The sequence below is a fragment of the Thamnophis elegans genome, chromosome 6 (assembly GCF_009769535.1).
Source record: "Thamnophis elegans isolate rThaEle1 chromosome 6, rThaEle1.pri, whole genome shotgun sequence".
In the NCBI taxonomy this organism is placed as follows: domain Eukaryota; kingdom Metazoa; phylum Chordata; class Lepidosauria; order Squamata; family Colubridae; genus Thamnophis; species Thamnophis elegans.
The window spans coordinates 81060215-81080638 of NC_045546.1; the positions used below are offsets into that span (position 1 = coordinate 81060215).

Genomic DNA, 20424 nt, shown 5'->3' on the forward strand with positions numbered 1-20424 from the left:
AAATATGGTCTTTTTTGCTATTAGACCTTGTTCGCTTAAGTCCTAAGTGGTGCAATTTAAAGAAATCAGTTTGCATTGTGTAGAAATCAGCTAGTGTTTGTTATAGCCATTTAGTAAGCAGAAAATAGCATTCTTTAGCTGATAGGAATCTGCTAGATTTCCTCACGTTGAGAAAGAACTGAAAGGTAGCAAGATTACCACCTGGTTAGAAGATCTGGAAGTTCCATGATTGCCACTACTCTACAGGAAAGAAAAGCTGGAAAGCATTTGAAGCTTTCCCCCTTCAGTTTGTTAATGGCAAATCTTTGGCTTCTATGAAAGTAGAAACAGGGACCAACATGAAAGAACAATGAAATAGCAATAGCAATAGCAGTTCGACTTATATACCACTTCATAGGGCTTTCAGCCCTCTCTAAGCGGTTTACAGAGTCAGCATATCGCCCCCACAGTCTGGGTCCTCATTTTACCCACCTCAGAAGGATGGAAGGCTGAGTCAACCGTGAGCCGGTGAGATTTGAACCGCCGAACTGCAGTTAGCAGTCGGCTGAAGTGGCCTGCAGTACTGCGCCCTAACCACTGCGCCACCTTGGCTCTATAAGAAAGTCCACTTTTGGCTCTCTTCCATGTAAATCTCTCCAGCGTTCCTTGACAAGTCACTAGGGAACTTTCAGCGTTCTAGAGCGCACGTTAATTTATCTAAATTGTATAGCGTAGGTTCATCTGCTCATCCTGGTTGCCCCAGCACGGAGATGTTTCTGCAGAACAGAAAATCCTGATACCACCTGTAACATGCCTTTATTTTTTTCTGGGAAAGTAACTTCTACTTAGTCCTTTCTTACTCCACATCAAAAGTATGTTATGTAGCTTCTAACAGTACTTATACTTCTGCACAGTCCATCTTCTGCAGTTCATTTTGTTCTAGGCAAATAACTTCCTCTCCATAAGGTTAGTATTTGCTATACGAGGCATCTAGCCCTTCCCTTTGGCAATTAGTTGCTGGCCCTCGTGGCCATTTTCTCCCGAGTTCCTGGCTTGACTGTTTCTTTCAGAAGTACCTTCCCACATAAAGCTCAACAAATGTCAGAGAAATTCAGTGAACCTCTGGACGTTTCTACCCACAGTACCTTTTTTAGGTGTTTCTACTTTAAAAAAAAAAAAACAGTCTACCAAGTTATTGATGGAATGGTAGACTGCCTTTTCATCCTCTCTTGTTGATGAATGGTAAAATGTTGATAGTGAAAGTTGAAAGCTTCCATTTCCAGCTGAAGTAAAATCAGAATAAGCAACCGTCTGCTTAAGACCTCTGTTAAGATTGGAAAAGCCCTGTCCAAAACGGAAAGGGAGTTCATGGAAAAGGTTGGCAAATGGAAAACACATGTTCTCATAGACCACCCTCGGAAAGGAATTCAGTAAGAGGCTTGGTTTCCCTACACAGGTGGGAGGGATAAAGAAGTGGGAATCACCATTTGGCAACTATGATAACTACTGGCCTGATGTAACATCTGGCCACTATTAAGGCTAAAGCCTTGAAATCCAGACAGCAATTTCTCAAGCCAGCTGAAATTTCCAGCCAAATTCAACACAAGAGGCAAACGGCTTATAACTGATGAGCTCTTACTCAGCTTGAAGTAGATTTTTGGACATTCAGTGTGCAAACAAAACCATTTTGTCTAGTGACCCAGTTACTGTCTTTGGTCCTGTTTTTTTTCCCCCTCGTAGTCAAAACTTTCTCATATTGTGAGCTATATATATCTGAATGCCTAGAAATTTGTGTAAATACCGTACGTGTTGCTCAGTTTATTATAAATACCTAACTTAATTGGCAGAGGCTACTGCCAATAAGATAAAAGCAGTGGTGGGTTTCAAAAATTGTTCGAACCTACTCTGTGGGGTGGCCTCCTTTGTGGGAGTGGCTTGCTGTCCATGTGACCGGATGGGAGTGGCTTGCCGCCCATGTGACCAGATATGAAGATGCCGACGACACTTGTCAGAACCACCTTAAATTACCTTACACGCAGCACTGGCATGCATAAGAATATGATGTAAACTTGTTTTTTTTAAAGGCATCTTTGGTTTGCGTTAAAACAACTTCAACACACGCAATGTCCTGATTGCATCACAAACGCAGTAGTCATCCTTACCTTTCACAGAGGCACTGAGTTTTATAAATATGAGCATGATAGTGTAGAATAATCATATCCAAGGACCAGTGGTGGGTTTCGAAAAATTTTGGAACCTCTTCTGTAGGTGTGGCCTGCTTTCCGGGTCCACTGGTGGAACCTCTTCTAACCGGTTCGGTAGATTTGACAAATTGGTTCTACCGAATAGGTGCGAACTGGTAGGAACCCACCTCTGGATAAAAGTAATGACTATGGAAGTTGAGGCTATTTAGTGTCCTTCATGTTTTTCCACTTACAGAAAGTGGGAAAACCGTCTATACGTTTTTGGCTCTCACTCAAAACATGCTATAAAACGCGGGTATCAAACTCACTACGTCACATTGCTGCCATGTGACGTTTCACAGCGTTTCCCCCCATTCACAGAGCTGGGGTGGGTGTGGCCTACACATGACGCATCCGGCCCACAGGCTGCCAGTTTGATACTCCCTCTATAAAATCTAAGGCAATACCTATATGAGCTGGTGACCAGCAAAATGTGTCTGGAAAAGTTTCCTTCAGAGCAAAAAGTTTGGAAATCAGTGTTTTGACCATATGCATGTATATATCTAATCAGTTCTGCAATTTATTAAAACTAATGACAGTTATGTTCATACTTCATTTTCTACTGAGATCACTATATTGATAAGACATAGCGCACGCATCAAATATGGTTTTCCTGCTTCTGTTGGAAAAGATAGTGCTACAGTTGTAGAGATAATTGCTATTTAAGATGTACAGTGTGTGTAAGTGTGCATACACACACCCACACCCACATAAAGCTGTGATAAACCAGAATAGAACCACTTTTCAGATTATAATAATCTCAATTTTAGCCTGTGTCAGTTTACTTTATTTTTTTTTCTGCACTACACATTTATTGTTCTTTCCTTTCATTCCAGGAGAGAAGATTGCACATGTATATAGTTTATTGCCAAAATAAACCAAAGTCTGAGCATATTGTCTCAGAATACATTGATACATTTTTTGAGGTAAGTGCCAAAAGAGTTTGGGAAAGCGGAGAGAGATGTACTGCATCTGTGTCTCGTGATAGAAGGGAAAAAGCTACAATCTTCTCCAAATTTACTTAATCTTTTCCATTTTTGATATATTAACTCCCTTGGGATTAGGGCTGAAATTGGTTTATTTTTACCGAACGAATGAATGTGTTTCCTGTCTATTAACTCTGACATTTAATATCTTTGTGTAGCAAATTCCAGTTCAGAGATGAATTACATGTAACCCGTGACTTCATCGTAAAACTAAAATCACAATAACTGATTAAAGTGAATCAGTGATGTAGTTGTAGATTCCCCAATTGCTGATACATACCAGAATAAGGAGGTTCAGATTTGGGGGGGGGGGGGGAGAGAACAAAAGGGATATTAATACATAGCTGTAGTACCTAATAAGGATGTTTTTATTCAGCCGTGTCTAATGTATAAAGTTATTTCTGCAAGGCTGATTCTGAAAACTTGATTTACACAAGTAGAGCAGCTGAGCTCTCAAATGTGAATGATCACATAATATTTCTGGGAATGTGAGTGATTAACGATAAATTGGATATAATTCAGAGGCCTGTTGGGGAAAATCTTTCAACCTGTTTTTTGCCAGATCTGACAGGATGGAACTGGCTCATATTGCAAAGTGAAGTGAATTGATTGTTTTTTCACCCAAATATACCCCCCCAGGCACTCTCAGGTTTAGCATCCCGAAACTGTACTGAATTCAACTAGGTTTTCCCCTTTTAATTTGTTCAGACAAGGATGATAAGATCAACTGCAAGCATGAACCAGTAGGGTTTTTCTCCCTCACTCAAAAAACAAAAATCCTTCCCCCTCATTGAATATATACAGAATGTTCTGCTTATTAATAAACTTTCACATAAACAAAGCCCAAAATATCTCAATTCATATTCTAATTAAAATTGAGAATTAAGCATAGGAGAAACTGTGGGGAAATGTAAAGGGCAATATACCTAACATGTCTTCTTAACCTATAGAAAGTATTCTGAACTTTACAATATGATTACTAGGACCTGAAGCAACGTTTGGGTCACAGACTTCAGCTCACAGATTTGCTGATAAAACCAGTGCAAAGAATTATGAAGTATCAGTTGTTACTAAAGGTAAGTAACTGCTCTAATTTTCACTTAAATTATTATGTCACATTTGGAAATCCAACTCTCTATATGCATACTCTTTTCTGGATCATTTTGTCAGAGGAAGAAGCATCCTCCCACCAATGTTCCCTCTAATTATTTTTCAGTGTGAGCAGAGACCAGCTGTGCCATGTAAGCTCCTGCCGCCATCCTCGCGCCCGTGCTAACCCTAGATTTTTTGAGGCCCCCTCAGCTTCCGGAGCCGTGACAGAAATCACTGCGCGGCAGTTAGAAACGTCTGCACGGTGTTTTCTTGCCACGTGCGCGGCCGCGCAGCCGTGCACCTTAGAGGGAACAGTGCCTCCCACCCCTGGCTATTCACTTTTTTCTTATGTGACTAGTTTTGTTTCTTTGGGCTCTTAACAACTAGTCTCTTTTAACCACTCAGAGGTTTTCTATTAACATAGTTACTGGAAGATGGTCTTTTTGATAAACCTTCTGTTCAGTTGAAAGAGATAGGAAATTAGGGATACAGTCTTGTGTGTAGTCAATCACGACAAGGTGATACTAAAACCAGTTCCCTGCTTCATGGCCAATATTAATTCCAAACTTCATTGAGCTCAATAGCAACAGCAATAGCAGTTAGACTTATATACCGCTTCATAGGGCTTTCAGCCCTCTCTTAAGCGGTTTACAGAGTCAGCATATCGCCCCCACAGTCTGGGTCCTCATTTCACCCACCTCGGAAGGATGGAAGGCTGAGTCGACCTTGAGCCGGTGAGATTAGAACCGCTGAACTGCAGATAACAGTCAGCTGAAGTGGCCTGCAGTACTGCACCCTAACCACTGCGCCACCTTGGCTCTTCGAGCTCAAGAGATTATTCTCCCCAGACTCTTCCCATACTCCTTCCATCTTAGGGAACAAATCTGGCAAAAGCAAAATGTTCACACAGCAGAGGTCACACCCTTCAAATATACTTAAGTGGGACTGTTGGTTTCCTATTTTTTGTGAGATTAAAAAGCGAGGAAGGAAAGTGGATTAGGAAATGCATCCTGCCAGCAGGAAATTAATTCCTGCTGGCATCTGTCAAAAGGGGTTGCTATATCAATAATAGGGAACTATTAACTCTCTATCTAAACCCAGAGAGTTCAGCTGAAAGATGGGAAGATGTCAAATCATAACTTTTATCAGTGTTGAGTAAATAATAATGTTAATAAAATCAGAATATAGAAAGAAAATATTTGAGAAATTTACTGGAGGAATTCTGACCACTTTTAGCTAAACCAGCGATTTGAGATCAGAAGGCAAAGGTCTTAATTTGGTAAAAAGATAAATATTGAAGATAAATGTTTACTGGAAAATGCATTTTTCTATTTTAAAAATGTATTTTCTAAGAAAATGGTGGTTCAGTATAGCAGATGGAAGACTAACTATTGAATGGATATTTCTGCAATCAACAGTCAAGAAACAGACAGTATTTTATTTTAGATTTATTTCTGCATTTTCTATCTACCGGTAACTGCTTAATTTTTGATGTAATTGTGGCTTCATAGAAAACTTATAAAATAATGGTGGATAAATATTTTATTATCTGCCATTTCTGAAACAGGACTTTCCATGCTGTTTTAAACTGAAAATCTAATTCCATGATTTTTCTTTACAGGATTTCCTCAAATACTCTAAAAAAGCTAATCTTGATACAACAGAATTAGAGGTACTTGAAAAGTGTTACTTATTTTTAAATAAGTATTTATGTATTTATGATCCCAGATCAATAAAAATATTGCTTTAAAACCATTCCTAACACCATCTTGGTAAGTTTTATAGTAATAACAATCTAGTACACTTATTCAGTACTATGACAAAATCATTGCTTTTCTTCCCTACTCCTCTGTTCATGGAAAGATGTTAATAGGTTATATAATTTATATTCTGGAAAGTGATGGTTAGCCAGGTGACACTTCTAAAATTCATTTTAATGCACCAAAGCCAATGGATGGCAACAACAGTTTGATTCAAAACTCTCTCTGCCCCAGTGTGTTTTATTTAAGCATAAGATACCATTTTATCTTGGCATTTTTAAACCATTAGCCATGGATGTGCTGCTGGGCATAGAATTTAGAGTTTTATTTAGCTTGTATGCCGCCCTATTCCCGGAAGACTCAGGGCGGCTAACAATAAGAAGGGAAGGAGGGTACAAAAATAAAAACAACAATTAAAAATTCAGCAACAGTCATAACATAGGATGGGGCTGGATAATTCAACAGCCCCAGGCCTGCCGGAACAGCCAGGTCTTAGTTGCTTTGCGGAAGGGTAGTAAGGGTCCGGATCTCAACGGGGAGATCGTTCCATAGGTATTTGTGTGTGTTAGAGAGAGAGAGCAAGAGAGAGATTAAAACTCATTCAGATGAAACTCGGGAACCCTATGACAGGACAAACTCCAAGTCATTGTTTACCTCATCCCGTGAGATGGAATGGTGGATAACTTCCTTTTAGTCTTCACACGAGGAATTCAGTTATTTTCCCCATCACTGCTTAGATCCCGTCAGGTATATAATACAGCATACATGTAACTGCTTGGTGCTTTTTGGTATTGGCTGACTCATTAGTAAATGAGCAGAAATCCACCCCTCCTTGCCTTCCCAGATCCTGTAGCTTCACCTGGGTTATATCTTTCTGTCAATAGTTGAAACCTGAGATGTTCAGCAAGCTGGTCTACATCAGATAAAATGGCATTAGCTGTAGATGCAGCAAAGGTCATAAATTCTTAACCTATCTCTAAGGGGCTTCAAGAATTTATATTGTGACGGAATGCCACTTTCAATTAGATGCTGCACTTTCACTCCTTCCATTAACAATGATTACAAGGTCCCTGGGCTCATAAAACTGACCACAATTCTGGCACTTAATTATAAATAGTATATACAGATATAGGAGGAAAAATATAGTATCCATGACATAAAATCTTAACATTGGGGCTACAAGATCTTGTGTTAGTTACATTGATGGAGAGTAATGGAAGGTTGTAATGAATCTGGAGGATGCCTAGTTGTGAGGAAAGTAACTTTAAAGAATCTAATAACATGTGATAGAGGAGGGTGCAATTTGTGCTCTAATTTCCCACGGAGATTCGGACCCTCACCTCTCTCCGGACCTTCCGGAAAGCCGTCAAAACCTGGCTGTGCCGGCAGGCCTGGGGTTGATGAGTTCCCCTCCCCTCTCGACTTGTATGGCTGTATGACTCTTGTGTATTTTAATTACGTGTATTGTGTTTGTATCCCCTTTTCCCCTTTTGAGTTGTTCGCCGCCCTGAGTCCCTCCCGGAGAAGGGCGGCATACAAATAAACTAAATCTTAATCTTAATCTTTCTCTCAATTTTATTCAACAGAGAGCTGTAGAAGTAATGTGCATTGTTCCAAAACGATGCAATGACATGATGAATGTTGGTCGTTTACAGGGATTTGATGTAAGTGTTTTTTTTTTGGGGGGGGGGGGGGGGGCTATGCTCTTTCTTTCTAACAAATGCTTTTTACAATCACATGGGATGTTTTCATGGATGTCCTGAGCTGTTTCAAACTTCAGATTTTCTTGAAAAATCCAATTAAAATTCCTTGTCCACTTACATCCAGAGTCAAGAATCTGATTTTTTTTTTGGCTGAAAATCAGAGCCTTGGGCTAGAAATGGTCCTAGAAATCATGATCTTATTTCTGAAGATCATGGGCCCAGACACTATTATTATTTTTCCACTTTTCCCTCATTCCATTCTCTCAGGGACTTGTTCTCATTTGTTCTATGATATATCTATCATAGCAGTTTTAGGAGTTGTTTGACGAGAGTATGTAAAAACAATGTTTCTAGGCTTAGATCACATGCGTGGTAGATAAAGCTAGTGCAGATTATCCGTACATGCATGGAATTCAGTGAATGGGATAAAATGAGAACTTACATATTGCAGAAAGCTGAAGAGATTTACTGACAAATCTAGGATTCCATGAAAAATTGGGTGATATTATATAGAAAGAGCATTTCTGTTTCAGCGAAATTCTTTTCTTTCTTTTTTTGCATTTTTCTTCAGAGGTAATTCTTCTCATTTTAACTCAAAATTGGAATTCTTTGGGAATAAATCAATGTATTAATATTAATAAATATACTACTAATAATACATTAGTAAATTGAGAAGGATTGTACAAGCATGAAGGTGTGCTTGAACTATAACTGTAACTCCTATTTTACTTGAAAGTTAAGTTTCAAGTTTCAGCTAACAGCCATTTTTTTCAGTTAATGATTACAAGTCTTAATGAAATTTATTTTGATCCCTGTTTTAAGGGTAAAATCGTTGCACAGGGTAAGCTGTTGCTGCAAGATACATTCGTGGTGACGGACCAAGATACGGGGCTCTTGCCACGTTGCAAGGAAAGGCGTGTCTTCCTCTTTGAGCAGATTGTGATATTCAGTGAGCCTCTGGATAAAAAGAAAGGTTTCTCAATACCAGGGTTTCTATTTAAGAACAGTATCAAGGTTTGTATTTGCATGTTTGTGTTTTTTTTTAACTGTACACATATAATTGTAATGGCATTTTAATTCTGTTTCGATTCTCCTATAACTTTCTTTTTTTTTAAAGCTTGGAATAACCTATAGCTCAAAAAACAATAAATCAGTTGAAATTACTTTTAACTCTGAACACTTTCCACTCAGCCTTCTTTCCTGTTGCTTTGCATCATTCTGACAGTTACATCCAAAAAGAGATTTTAAAAAAAGGCTTATGGTTTGTACTAGTTATGATGCACAAATAGCCCAATTAAAAAACAAAACAAAATCCAGTTGCCTTTTGAAAAAGCACCTTTGGAACAATCATGAACTGGATGACTGAGCATCTCCATAGATTGGATTGGATTGGATTTATTACATTTATATGCCTCCCTTTTCCCCAAAGGGGACTCAGGGCAGCTCACAATTCAAGTCAGGGAAGGGGGTACAGAGAGGGGATAAAAAGACGAACATAACAATACACAATTTAAAAACACACAACAACCATACCATTCGAGGAGGGGGGGGGCAAAAGCTCTTTAGCCCCAGGCCTGTCGGAACAGCCAGGTTTTAAGGGCTTTGCGGAAGGCCTGGAGGGTGGTGAGGGTTCGAATCTCCACGGGGAGTTCGTTCCAGAGGGTCGGAGCAGCCACAGAGAAGGCTCTCCTCCAGGTAGTCGCCAGTCGGCATTGGCCGGCGGATGGAATTTGGAGGAGGCCTAATCTGTGGGATCTGATCGGTCTATTGGAGGTAATTGGCAGCAGGCGGTCTCTCAAGTACCCAAATTAAAACCCAACTCTCTAAACCCGATTCTTTATTTTACTATAGATTGCCTGGCTTGTTGCAATTAGGATGTAACTTGAATGTGGTTATTCGTAATAGCTGGTATAATTTTGCCTTGCTTTGTAACTTTGTTCTGAGTTACTAATACTTGTTCTGAAGTTAACTAACATGAGTATTTTCCTGAAATGGTATCTATATGTTAGGTAACCTATGAAAAGAACAAATTGTGATTGAAGTTTGCAAGTGAGTAGCACTTACTCCACTGTAGTGTTCTGTGGATTACTGACAGAATTCCTTTCCTCAAAGTTTAATATGTGTAAAATGACTCCCGGTCACCATTTACAACTCATTTGGTGTCAACATACAACATTCCTCTTTTGTGCTTGTTAATTCTCCTTAAGCAAATGCAAATTCGAACAGCTTAAAGAGTTGTTAAATTTAGTTAACGAACAACCAGTCAAGGAAGCTTTGGTTAAATTAGGAAGGGATTGAGCTAATACATTTTTCCATTTTGTACCGTATGAACTTTTCCTATGATATGTTTTATTGCATTTATAAAAAGAAAAGAGAGGAATGAATTTATTTTTTTCCCCAAAACTATAAACTTAATTGCTGTGTTGTCAAATTTGCTGTATTTCAGTATTTGACAGGTAAACTAATTTATACTTGCAAGTGACTTGAATGTGCAGATAGACTGATATTATTGGTTAATTATGCTGTTGCAACCATGCATCCTTTTCTTCATTCAGGTATATAAAGGTCTGCAGTGATCAGTATAATTAGTGCTATTGTAATATATATTTAATCCAGTGACGTGCAGTCAGGGGAGGCAGGGCCTCACCACTGTCATCATGAAAAGAAAAAAAAAATTAAAAGGAAAAAGGCTGAGCTAGTTGCTGCCAGAGTCACAGTGGATGACTCTGCTTAGTGCTTAACTGTGTAAAAAGTGCCCTCTTCTGGAGGAGGCGAGAGAACCACGTGCCTCCTTTAGTCTATCTTTATGATCACTCGAGCAGAGTTAAGCAAGGGTTAAAAGGCGAAAAATCCCTTATGTAGATGAGGCACGTGGTTCTCTCGCCTCCTCCTGTAGAGGGCGTTTTTTTAAGAGGCTTTTTTTAAACAGTTAAGCAGAGTCGTCCATTGGAGGCTCTGGCAGCAGCTAATCCAGCCTGACCAGCAGCTCTTGCCTTTTTCTTTTTACAATTTTTTACATTTTCATCATGGCAGACAAGAGGAGAGTTGAAATCCTCTGTGAAACAGCTGGAAAAGGTATGTGGGTCGGAGGGAGGGGGGAGGAATTCAAAATTATTGTAATTTGTAAGTAATTGTAATTTGTGTGTTTTACCTGCCTCTGCTGGCGCACGGGTTGGCACTTTATTTTTTATTTTTTAAAGCCATGCCGCTCGTCCTGCTCTATGCCTGGCAAGGCGCCGGGACTTTAAATCCGAAACCCCGGCGCTGGCAGACATAGGTCGGCTTTTGCCCGCTTGCCTCACCGGCCATAAACCTCACTGCACGTCACTGATATAATCAAAAAAATAACATGAAGGTGAAAATCACTCGAAACTTCTTGTTTTCTGTCTAAATAAAGGTGAGTTGCCTTTGCTTGGAGGAGAATGTAGACAACGATCCGTGTAAATTTGCACTAACATCAAGAGCAGGTGATGTCATGGAGTGCTTCGTTTTGCATTCCACCAGTCCAGGAGTACGTCAAATGTGGATCCATGAAATCAACCAAATCTTGGAAAACCAGCGTAATTTTCTAAATGGTAAACATTCTAATTTTTTTTTAACTGGCATTTTTTGTTGTTTCCAAACATTTTGATGATCCAACTAAGTGATAATGAATCAATCCCTTTTTATAATCAATCTATACAATATGTTTTTTGGCTTTTGCAATTCACCTTTTTATCAGGTCAAAAGTTAACATTTTGTATCCCTCCTTTTTCTTTTATTTCCTTCTGGAAGGATATTATTCTTTCCTAAATAATCTTAGCTGTCGTTCACTATAATGCCTGTGAATAATTTAAGCACTGTAGGTGAGCAGAGCATCAGTCTATAGTTTCCTGGTCATTTCTCATGTCTTTTTGAATCAGATATGTTTTCCCAGTTATTAACCATTCACTAATGTCTTTTTTATGCAATATTTCATCAACTTCATCAAGTTATAATTGAATATAAACTAGTCAGACATTTGAGCCAAAAGCCAACTGCTTATTTTCAGGAATTGTCCAATTCTTAATCCTTTTCACACAAATTTCTAACCATTTCTGCTATAATTATTACTTCTTCCATTTGACTTTTTAAAATCCATCCAGCATTTTTTATTATACATTTATTGAATTTCTTATAGAGCTGTCCAAAAGTGAATGATTTTCTTTTTGTTTGGTTTCCCATTTTCAGAATTTTTATTATATTTTTACTTTGGTAGGATCACCTTTGATCTGATTTGAAATATGTCTAAATTATTAGTTCTTTTGACATGCATGGTAAAGCATTTGTACGTATAAAACATGTCACATTGGAAGTCAGATAAGACTATTATACATCATTTTTTTCTTTCTGTTCTTTTACTTGCTAGTGGGCTATTTCTCCAGCCAAGAAAGCTGCATAAATGCTTCTACTATGTGAAAAGCAGTAGTAGGAAATCCCAACTTGGTGGTCCACAAACAGATTCATATCAGAGTTCTTCCACGTTTCGTAAAACACATCCCCCTAAGAGAAGCATCCTAGAGGGGCACAGTTGGTGTTCAGGTCTAACATGCAGTCTCAGAGAGAGTGACAATGACATTAGCATTGGAGTAAAACAACAGAACAGCTAAGAGTCAGCACAAAGGGAGCATCGGTGGCTTTTAAACATATTGAATACAATAAAATGTTATAAAGAAAAAAAGAGAGGGGGGTGGTATAAATGCTGTTTCACAGATGATGTAAACCTTGATTAAAAAAAAGGTGGGTGGAAGGGAGAGAAGGAGAGGAGGGAGCAGTGGTGGGTTTCAAAAATTGTTCGAACCTTCTCTGTGGGTGTGGCCTCCTTTGTGGGAGTGGCTTGCCACCCATGTGACTGGATGGGAGTGGCTTGCCGCCCATGTGACCGGATATAAAGATGCCGATGACACTTGTCAGAACCACCTTAAATTACCTCACACACAGCACTGGCATGCAGAAGAATATGATGTCAACTTGTTTTTTAAAAGGCATCTTTGGTTTGCGTTAAAACAACTTCAACACACGCAATGTTCTGATTGCACCACAAACGCAGTAGTCATCCTTACCTTTCACAGAGGCACTCAGTTTTATAAATATGAGCATGATAGCATAGAATAATCCTATCCAAGGACCAGTGGTGGGTTTCAAAAATTTTTGGAACCTCTTCTGTAGGTGTGGCCTGCTTTCCGGGTCCACTGGTAGAACCTCTTCTAACCGGTTCGGTAGATTTGACTAATTGGTTCTACCGAATAGGTGCGAACTGGTAGGAACCCACCTCTGGGAGGGAGGATGGGAGAGAAAGAGAAGGAGAGAGAGTAGGAAGGGGAAGAAAGAGGGTAAGAGTAGGGGAGAGGTAAGGGAAGAAAGAAGGGGAAGGAGAGGAGGAAGGAAGGAAGTAGGGAAGGAAGGGAGAGAGAGAAGAAAAGAAAGAGAAAATAAGGTGGTGTCATAACAGGCGCTAGGGATGGTAAACAAAACAATCCAAACTGTACCTTATAATCTTTTAAATGGAATAACAATAGTATAAGAAGGGCAAAGAAAAAGAATAACCATGTGAATGTATACCTAGAATTGTATGTAAGAGAATAAATGATAGTAAGAATATACAGCACAATATAGGTAAACATTATTTTGTTATAAATACCTAAGTATAAATAAATATAGATTTGTACATAAAAATGGATAACGAATAAGGGGACCATGAATGCAAGATAGAAACGTATAGAAGGGAAAACACTAACTGCAAAGAAACCGATACAGAACTGCTGTATGATGGAACTTCTTGTTCCTATGTGGTCTTAAGTCATGTGTTTGTTTTTGTTGATGTGTTTATGTGTTTAAAATAAAAATTTGTAAAAAAAAAAACACTGCTTATTGTCTACCAGCCAAATTTAGTTTGCTGTATGAAAGACGGCTTACGTCATATTTCATTGTTATGTGGTTGCTGTTTTTCTTACCGCAGCCTTGACATCGCCTATTGAGTACCAGAGGAACCACAGTGGTCCTGGAAGCAGCAGCAGTAGCAACAACAGCGGCCCTAGCACCTGCACTGGAATCCCCGGCTCCAGCCGTAGCAGGCCTTCCCGGATCCCGCAGCCAGTCCGACACCACTCCCCAGTCCTGGTCTCCTCTGCTACTTCAGCCCAAGCAGAGGCAGACAAGATGTCAGGTATGTCCATTCCCAATTCCTCCCTGCCTCCCCACACCACCACTCTAGAGGCTGGCTTTAGCCAGGCAGGCAGGCATCCATCCAATATACAGCAGAATGGTCCAGAAATAGAGAAGATCCACAAGATGAAAACCATGGGAAGCCCCCGGAAGACACCCGGAAGTCCTTGCGGCTCGGCAGATTCAGATCAAAGGGAATGCCGTGGGAATTCAGAGGAGAACCGTTCAAGGAGCAACGTAGGATCATTGACATTGGGGAAAGCAACAAGACCGGGAGCCATCTCGCCAATAAACTCTCCTTCTGCAATGACTTTCCCGTCTCCTTTTGGGAAGGAAACGTTCGCGCCCGGCAGCCCCCTGCAGAAGGGCTCCTTTTGGAGCTCCATCCCAGCATCCCCCGCCAGCCGCCCAGGCTCCTTCACTTTCCCCGGGGACAGTGACTCCCTCCAGCGCCAGGTCCACCGCCACTCTTCACACAGCAAGGACACAGACCGCATGAGCACTTGTTCCTCGACCAGCGAACAGTCAGTACACTCGACCCAGAGTAACGGGGTAAGAGCCGGAGCACTTCTATCCTGCGAGCTCTTCTTAAAAAAAAAAATCTTCCCATCTCCCCTTCTTGTGCGTGACCATCATATCTCCGTACTAACTTCTGGCTCTCCAGCGCTATATCGCTGCTCTGCAATAATAATCAGTTACGCTCCAACTTTTTCCTACCCAATTTGGGTAGAAACGTTATCTGTGTGTGTATACAGAAGACGTAGGTTTTCAGTACGTATACAGATACACAGAGAAACTTTCTAACTCTTCATTCTGCTGGGGAAAAAAAAAAAAGCCGGGTTCTGCTAGCCTCGTTTCTACTAACTTTGCTCTTCGCTTTCTTTCGTCTAACACAAAGGCACAAATTTAATATGCTGTGCACAGCCACCACAATTCGTGCAACTTCTGTATTTTCCATGGCAGACTTGTTCAGGGTTTCCTCTTCCTCCAGATACGAGCACAACAGTTATCCTTTCAGTACTGAGGAAGAGTTTGAAGAAAACGATTGCCTTGCTGGTCCAAACTCCAGCCCTTTCTGTTTTCAACAGCAGCCTCTGCGAGATGTATCTGGGAAGCTCACAAACAGGGCTTGAATTCAAGCCTGTTGTTTCTGTTATCTGGCATTCCGATGAACACAGAGGTTTTCTTTGGTTCCACCACAAAACCGCGGTAGACAAAAGCGTGATTGACGAAAGCGCGTACGTGACGTCATCACAGCGCAACGAAAACATCGCGCTGTGATCGGTAAATGTAAAATTAAAGCGAAAACCTTACCCTAACCCCCCCAAACCTAACCCTTAACCTAACCCTAAACCTAACCCTAAACTTAACCCTTAACCTAACGCTAAACCTAACCCTAACGCTCTAAACCTAACCCTAACCCTTAACCTAAGCCTAACCCTAACCCTAACCCTAACCCTTACCTTTATGTGAATCGGCTTGCTTTAATTTTATTTTTATTTCAATTTTTAATTTTTTTTGTCGCGCTGTGATGACGTCACGTACGCGCTTTCGTCGAGCGCGCTTTTGTGGACCGCGGTTTTGACGGGTCATGGTTTTCTTTAACTGCTACTCTGAGTTCTTTCTTTATTATCATTTCAATTGCATTGCAACATTCTGTTAACCTTAAAAGTTCAGCGACCTTTTCGTTATCTTTAAAATAAGAATTTGTCCATTTAAAAAAAAAAAAAGATCCTAAGTGCTGTCAAATGCAAACCCGTAGCATTATCCATAACCAAGTCTATATTTTTAGCCGCACTGCTTATCACTTTTAAGTGTTTAAAAAGCTATAGGTTATATAGTCATTTCAGATTCAGTTTTTAGCTGCTCCGCTACTTGGTTTGCAAGGGAACAGCGTGGTTTTTCTGCCAACAAAACCTACAGTTTCTGTTTTGGACTTCTGTTTGAATATGCAACATGTGATTCAAAGGATGTATTTTTTTAAAAAAAAAACCCACAAGAAACACTTGTGATGAGTACATACCAACTCCAGAGCCAAGGTGGCGCAGTGGTTAAATGCAGCACTGCAGGCTACTGCTAGATCAGCAGTTCAGCGGTTCAAATCTCACCGGCTCAGGGTTGACTCAGCCTTCCATCCTTCCGAGGTGGGTAAAATGAGGACCCGGATTGTTGTTGGGGGCAATATGCTGACTCTGAAAACCGCTTAGAGAGGGCTGCAAGCCCTATGAAGCGGTATATAAGTCTACTGCTATTGCTATTGCTTTCCCTAGTTCGGTGTACTGTACAATTTACAGCTCCTTTTACAGCTCCTGCACATTATATATCACACGGCCTTCAGAAACGTTGCTGCAAGCATGCACTACCCATTTTTTTTTAACAATATAGCACTCTCCTGATTCTTCTTTCACTTACTAGAGCCTAGCTTTAAGGGAGGAACTTCTGCTTTGCATGCATCCTCTTGTTTCCAACTCCTATTGTTATTCTGTTAATTTAATTGGACTGCAGATTTGCTTTTCGAATTGTTTTCTTAGGAAAACACTAGCTTTAGCAGCCAGTGTAAATAGGCTGTTAGGCTGTTGCGAGTAAAGATAACGTGTATTGTTAATGCAAAGTATCAAAAGGGGGAAAAAAATATCAAAAAGTAACCGGGGAAAAGTGATTTGAAGCAAATTTCCCATTTTATAAGAAAACCAGAATTTTGGATTCAAGGGTGTGCAAGATATGTAGAATAAATTACAGAATTTGTATCCGAGGTGGCGCAGTGCCGAGGTGGCGCAGTGGTTAGGGTGCAGTACTGCAGGCCACTTCAGCTGACTGTTATCTGCAGTTCGGCGGTTCAAATCTCACCAGCTCAAGGTTGACTCAGCCTCTCTAAGTGGTTTACAGAGTCAGCATATCGCCCCCACAGTCTGGGTCCTCGTTTCACCCACCTCGGAAGGATGGAAGGCTGAGTCAACCTTGAGCCGGTGAGATTAGAACCGCTGAACTGCAGATAACAGTCAGCTGAAGTGGCCTGCAGTACTGCACCCTAACCACTCGGCCACCTATAAAAGCACTATGGAACAGTATAAGTGCTATTGCTATTTAGGCCCTGGTATTGGCGCCATCCTTTCAAATATATTACTTTGCAGAAGATAGATTACAACTCCCATTTTCACAAAGCAGCATTCTAAAAATTTGGAGGTGCAGTACATTGGGGAAAGTTATACTACACTGTTAAAAGGTAACTTAATCCACCCTCTGGAAATCCTGGAAATCGTTGGCCTACTTTATCATTGTATTTAGCAATTTAGGATCCCACCTAATACAGCAATTAGCCTGGAATCTGAGGCTCCTGCATCCTAATAGGAGGAAGTATAATGAAGTACAATGACTCGTATCCCCTTCAGTCATCTGTTTTCACTTTAAAACGAAAACAAGAGTTTGTAAAAAAAAACTATAGAAGTCAAGAAATGCAAGCTTATCATGCTGTGATTCCACAAGAAAGGAAGTTAAGCAATTACTATACTAACAGAAAAATAACATAGTTTCAAAGTTTAATAACACTTGTATGCCGCCCAATCCCGCAGGACTCCGGGCGGCTAACAATACAAATAAATCAAAAGGGAATAGAAGGAAAGAAAAGATAGATTTAAAAAACACACCATGCACTCCATTCCAAGTGGGGCTGGAGCATATTTTGGGGTCAACAGCCCCAGGCGTGCCGGAACAGCCAGGTTTTAGTGGCCTTACGGAAGGCCGAGAGAGTGGGGATCTTTGCGGGGAGATCATTCCACAGGGCCGGAGCAGCTACAGAAAAAGACCTCCCCCAAGTAGTCGCCAACCGGCATTGCCCAGTCGACGGTACCCGAAGGAGGCCCAATCTGTGGGATCTTATAGGTCGTTGGGAGGTATACTTGCACTTAGTGATAGAAAATTAGAATATCGTCGTCTTATTGATAACCCGTGTTGCAGAGGTACTTAGATAACAGTACTCAATTTCATTTTTTAACACCCCACTCTCATATGGCTGCTTCAAAGGTAACAGCCTTTTATTTTTCTATTTGTGTGCATTATCAACTTTTTTCCTCCTTTTTCTTTTTTCTCTCTCTCAACCTTCTAATTGGTTCTTCTATAGAGTGAAAGTAGCAGCAGTAGCAATATCTCCACCATGCTGGTGACACACGATTATACGGCAGTGAAGGAGGATGAGATTAATGTCTACCAAGGAGAAGTCGTGCAAATTTTAGCCAGCAACCAACAGAACATGTTTTTGGTGTTCCGAGCCGCCACTGACCAGTGTCCTGCAGCCGAGGGCTGGATCCCCGGTTATGTCCTAGGACACACCAGTGCAGTTACTATTGATAACTCTGATGGAACAATGAAGTAGGTGTAATGCATGCTTCTTTGATGACTTCATTAAGTTTGCAATAGCAACAGAGTCCTGTGATACCTTAGTGATATAATAGGCCAGATCCAATTCTCCAATTTATAAAATGGGCTCCTGGTTATTTTTGCAATACAAACTACAAAATAAGTATTTTACTAAAATAGTTATTTTACTTAGAAAGGCTGATTTAATGAAGGATAATACTTAATGTTATTTCTCTGAAGTCATGGTAAAACATACATTGTTCTTAAGATATTTCTTATCCTAACCATTGTGGATCAGCAAGGGGTCAAAAGTTACAAGACCTTGGAAAACTCCAATTGAAAGCTCCAGTGGCTGCTGAGATTAATTATTTTATTTATTCCTTTGTTTGTTTCTATCTGCCCTTTATTATTTTTTACAAATAACTGAAGGCTTTGAATGTATCTAACACACTTTCCTCTACTTGTTTTCTCACAATAAGAACCCTGTGCATGAGTTGGGCTGAGAGAGTGACTGACCCAAGATCACCCACAGGCTTTCGTGGCTAAGTTGGGACTTGAACTTACAATATCCTGTTCTAGAAAGCAGGTGCCTTAACCACTAGACAAAACTAGCTCTCTCAGCATGATTTATAATCTTTAACATTACCAACAAGTAACATCTCTTTTACCTCTAAATTGCTAGATATAGTTAACATATCTCATTTTTATAAAATAAAATTTTAAAAAATCTCAAAAAAAACAAAAGCGTAGTTGCAGTTTACTAACTTGTACTAATGCCCTTATTTTACAATGATGTTAGAAATCATATTTTTCACAGTGACAGAACAATCTCATAATCTCATTAAATTGTTCTGTTCTCACTGTCACTTGAAGTGGGCTCCTCTTTTCGGTTCACCGACAAAAGGGCGACCGACAAAAGCGCAGCCGACTAAACCGCGGTGACAAAACCGCGCGTTCTAAACCGCGCCGACGAATGAGTACTGAAGCACGCCGACAACAGTGCGCTGACAGAAGCGCGCTCTAAACCTAACCCTAAACCTAAACCTTGCCTTAACGTAAATCGTGCTGTTGTCGGAGCGCTGATGTCGGTGCATTGACGTCACGGTTTTAGCGCCACGGTTTTGTCGGCGCGCTTTTGTCGTGCGCGCATTTGTCGGGTCACGCTCTTTTCTTCCCAGGTTTCTTTCCCTCTAGGTTGATTTAAAACGGTTTTTTTTTTCCCAATCAAAGTCATCCACAGGAAGGTAATCACAATCTATTATATTCTGGTTTCAGGAAGTCATCATCTTGGCACACAGCACTCCGCCTAAAGAAAAAATCTGAGAAAAAAGACAAAGACGGCAAAAGGGAAGGCAAATTAGAAAATGGTTACCGTAAATCTAGAGATGGACTTGCCAATAAGGTTTCCGTGAAGGTATTTCTTCCTTATAAATTATGTTTGTAAATACTTATTCTTGAAAAATGTTTAAAACGTTTAAATCTATAAAACGGCGGCTGCAGTTAGTTCAGAATGCGGCCGCGCGAGTGATAGTGGGCGCACCGCGGTTCGCCCACATAACACCCATCCTCCGCGAGCTGCACTGGCTACCTGTTGATTTCCGGGTGTGCTTCAGGGTGCTGTTGACCATCTTTAAAGCCCTTCATGGTAGTGGATCTGAGTACTTGAGAGACCGCCTTCTGCCGATTACCTCCCTCCGACCGATAAGATCGCACAGACTGGGCCTCCTCCGAATCCCATCCGCCAGTCAATGTCGACTGGCGACTACACGGAGGAGAGCCTTTTCTGTTGCAGCTCCGACCCTGTGGAACGATCTCCCCGTCGAGATACGCACCCTCACCACCGTCCAGGCCTTCCGCGCAGCCCTTAAGACCTGGCTATCCCAACAGGCCTGGGGATAAGTCTCTAATTTGCCCCACCCGGGTGTTGAATGTTGAATGCAAGTTGTGTTTTTATTACTTTATTTATTTTGTTCACATATTGTTTGTTTTGAATTGCACCCCCTCCCTAATGATTGTAAGCCGCCCTGAGTCCCCTCAGGGAAAAGGGCGGCCTATAAATCCTAATAAAATACTAAAAAAAAAATACTAAAAAAACATGGGATAAATTTTACCAATATTTCCTGGA

The 20424-nt window shown here is 40.6% G+C and overlaps 1 protein-coding gene across 1 annotated transcript in view; it reads left to right on the forward strand.

Annotated features, from left to right (window-relative positions):
* The window catches only part of TRIO (trio Rho guanine nucleotide exchange factor), a 325986-nt gene that overhangs the window by 291163 nt on the left and 14399 nt on the right, over positions 1–20424 (forward strand). The window contains exons 42-50 of the mRNA XM_032219436.1: positions 3059–3148; positions 4192–4284; positions 5922–5972; positions 7647–7724; positions 8586–8777; positions 11161–11338; positions 13741–14498; positions 18064–18311; positions 19575–19713. Of these exons, the coding sequence (XP_032075327.1) occupies positions 3059–3148; positions 4192–4284; positions 5922–5972; positions 7647–7724; positions 8586–8777; positions 11161–11338; positions 13741–14498; positions 18064–18311; positions 19575–19713 (1827 nt within the window). The remainder of the gene's footprint in view (positions 1–3058; positions 3149–4191; positions 4285–5921; positions 5973–7646; positions 7725–8585; positions 8778–11160; positions 11339–13740; positions 14499–18063; positions 18312–19574; positions 19714–20424) is intronic.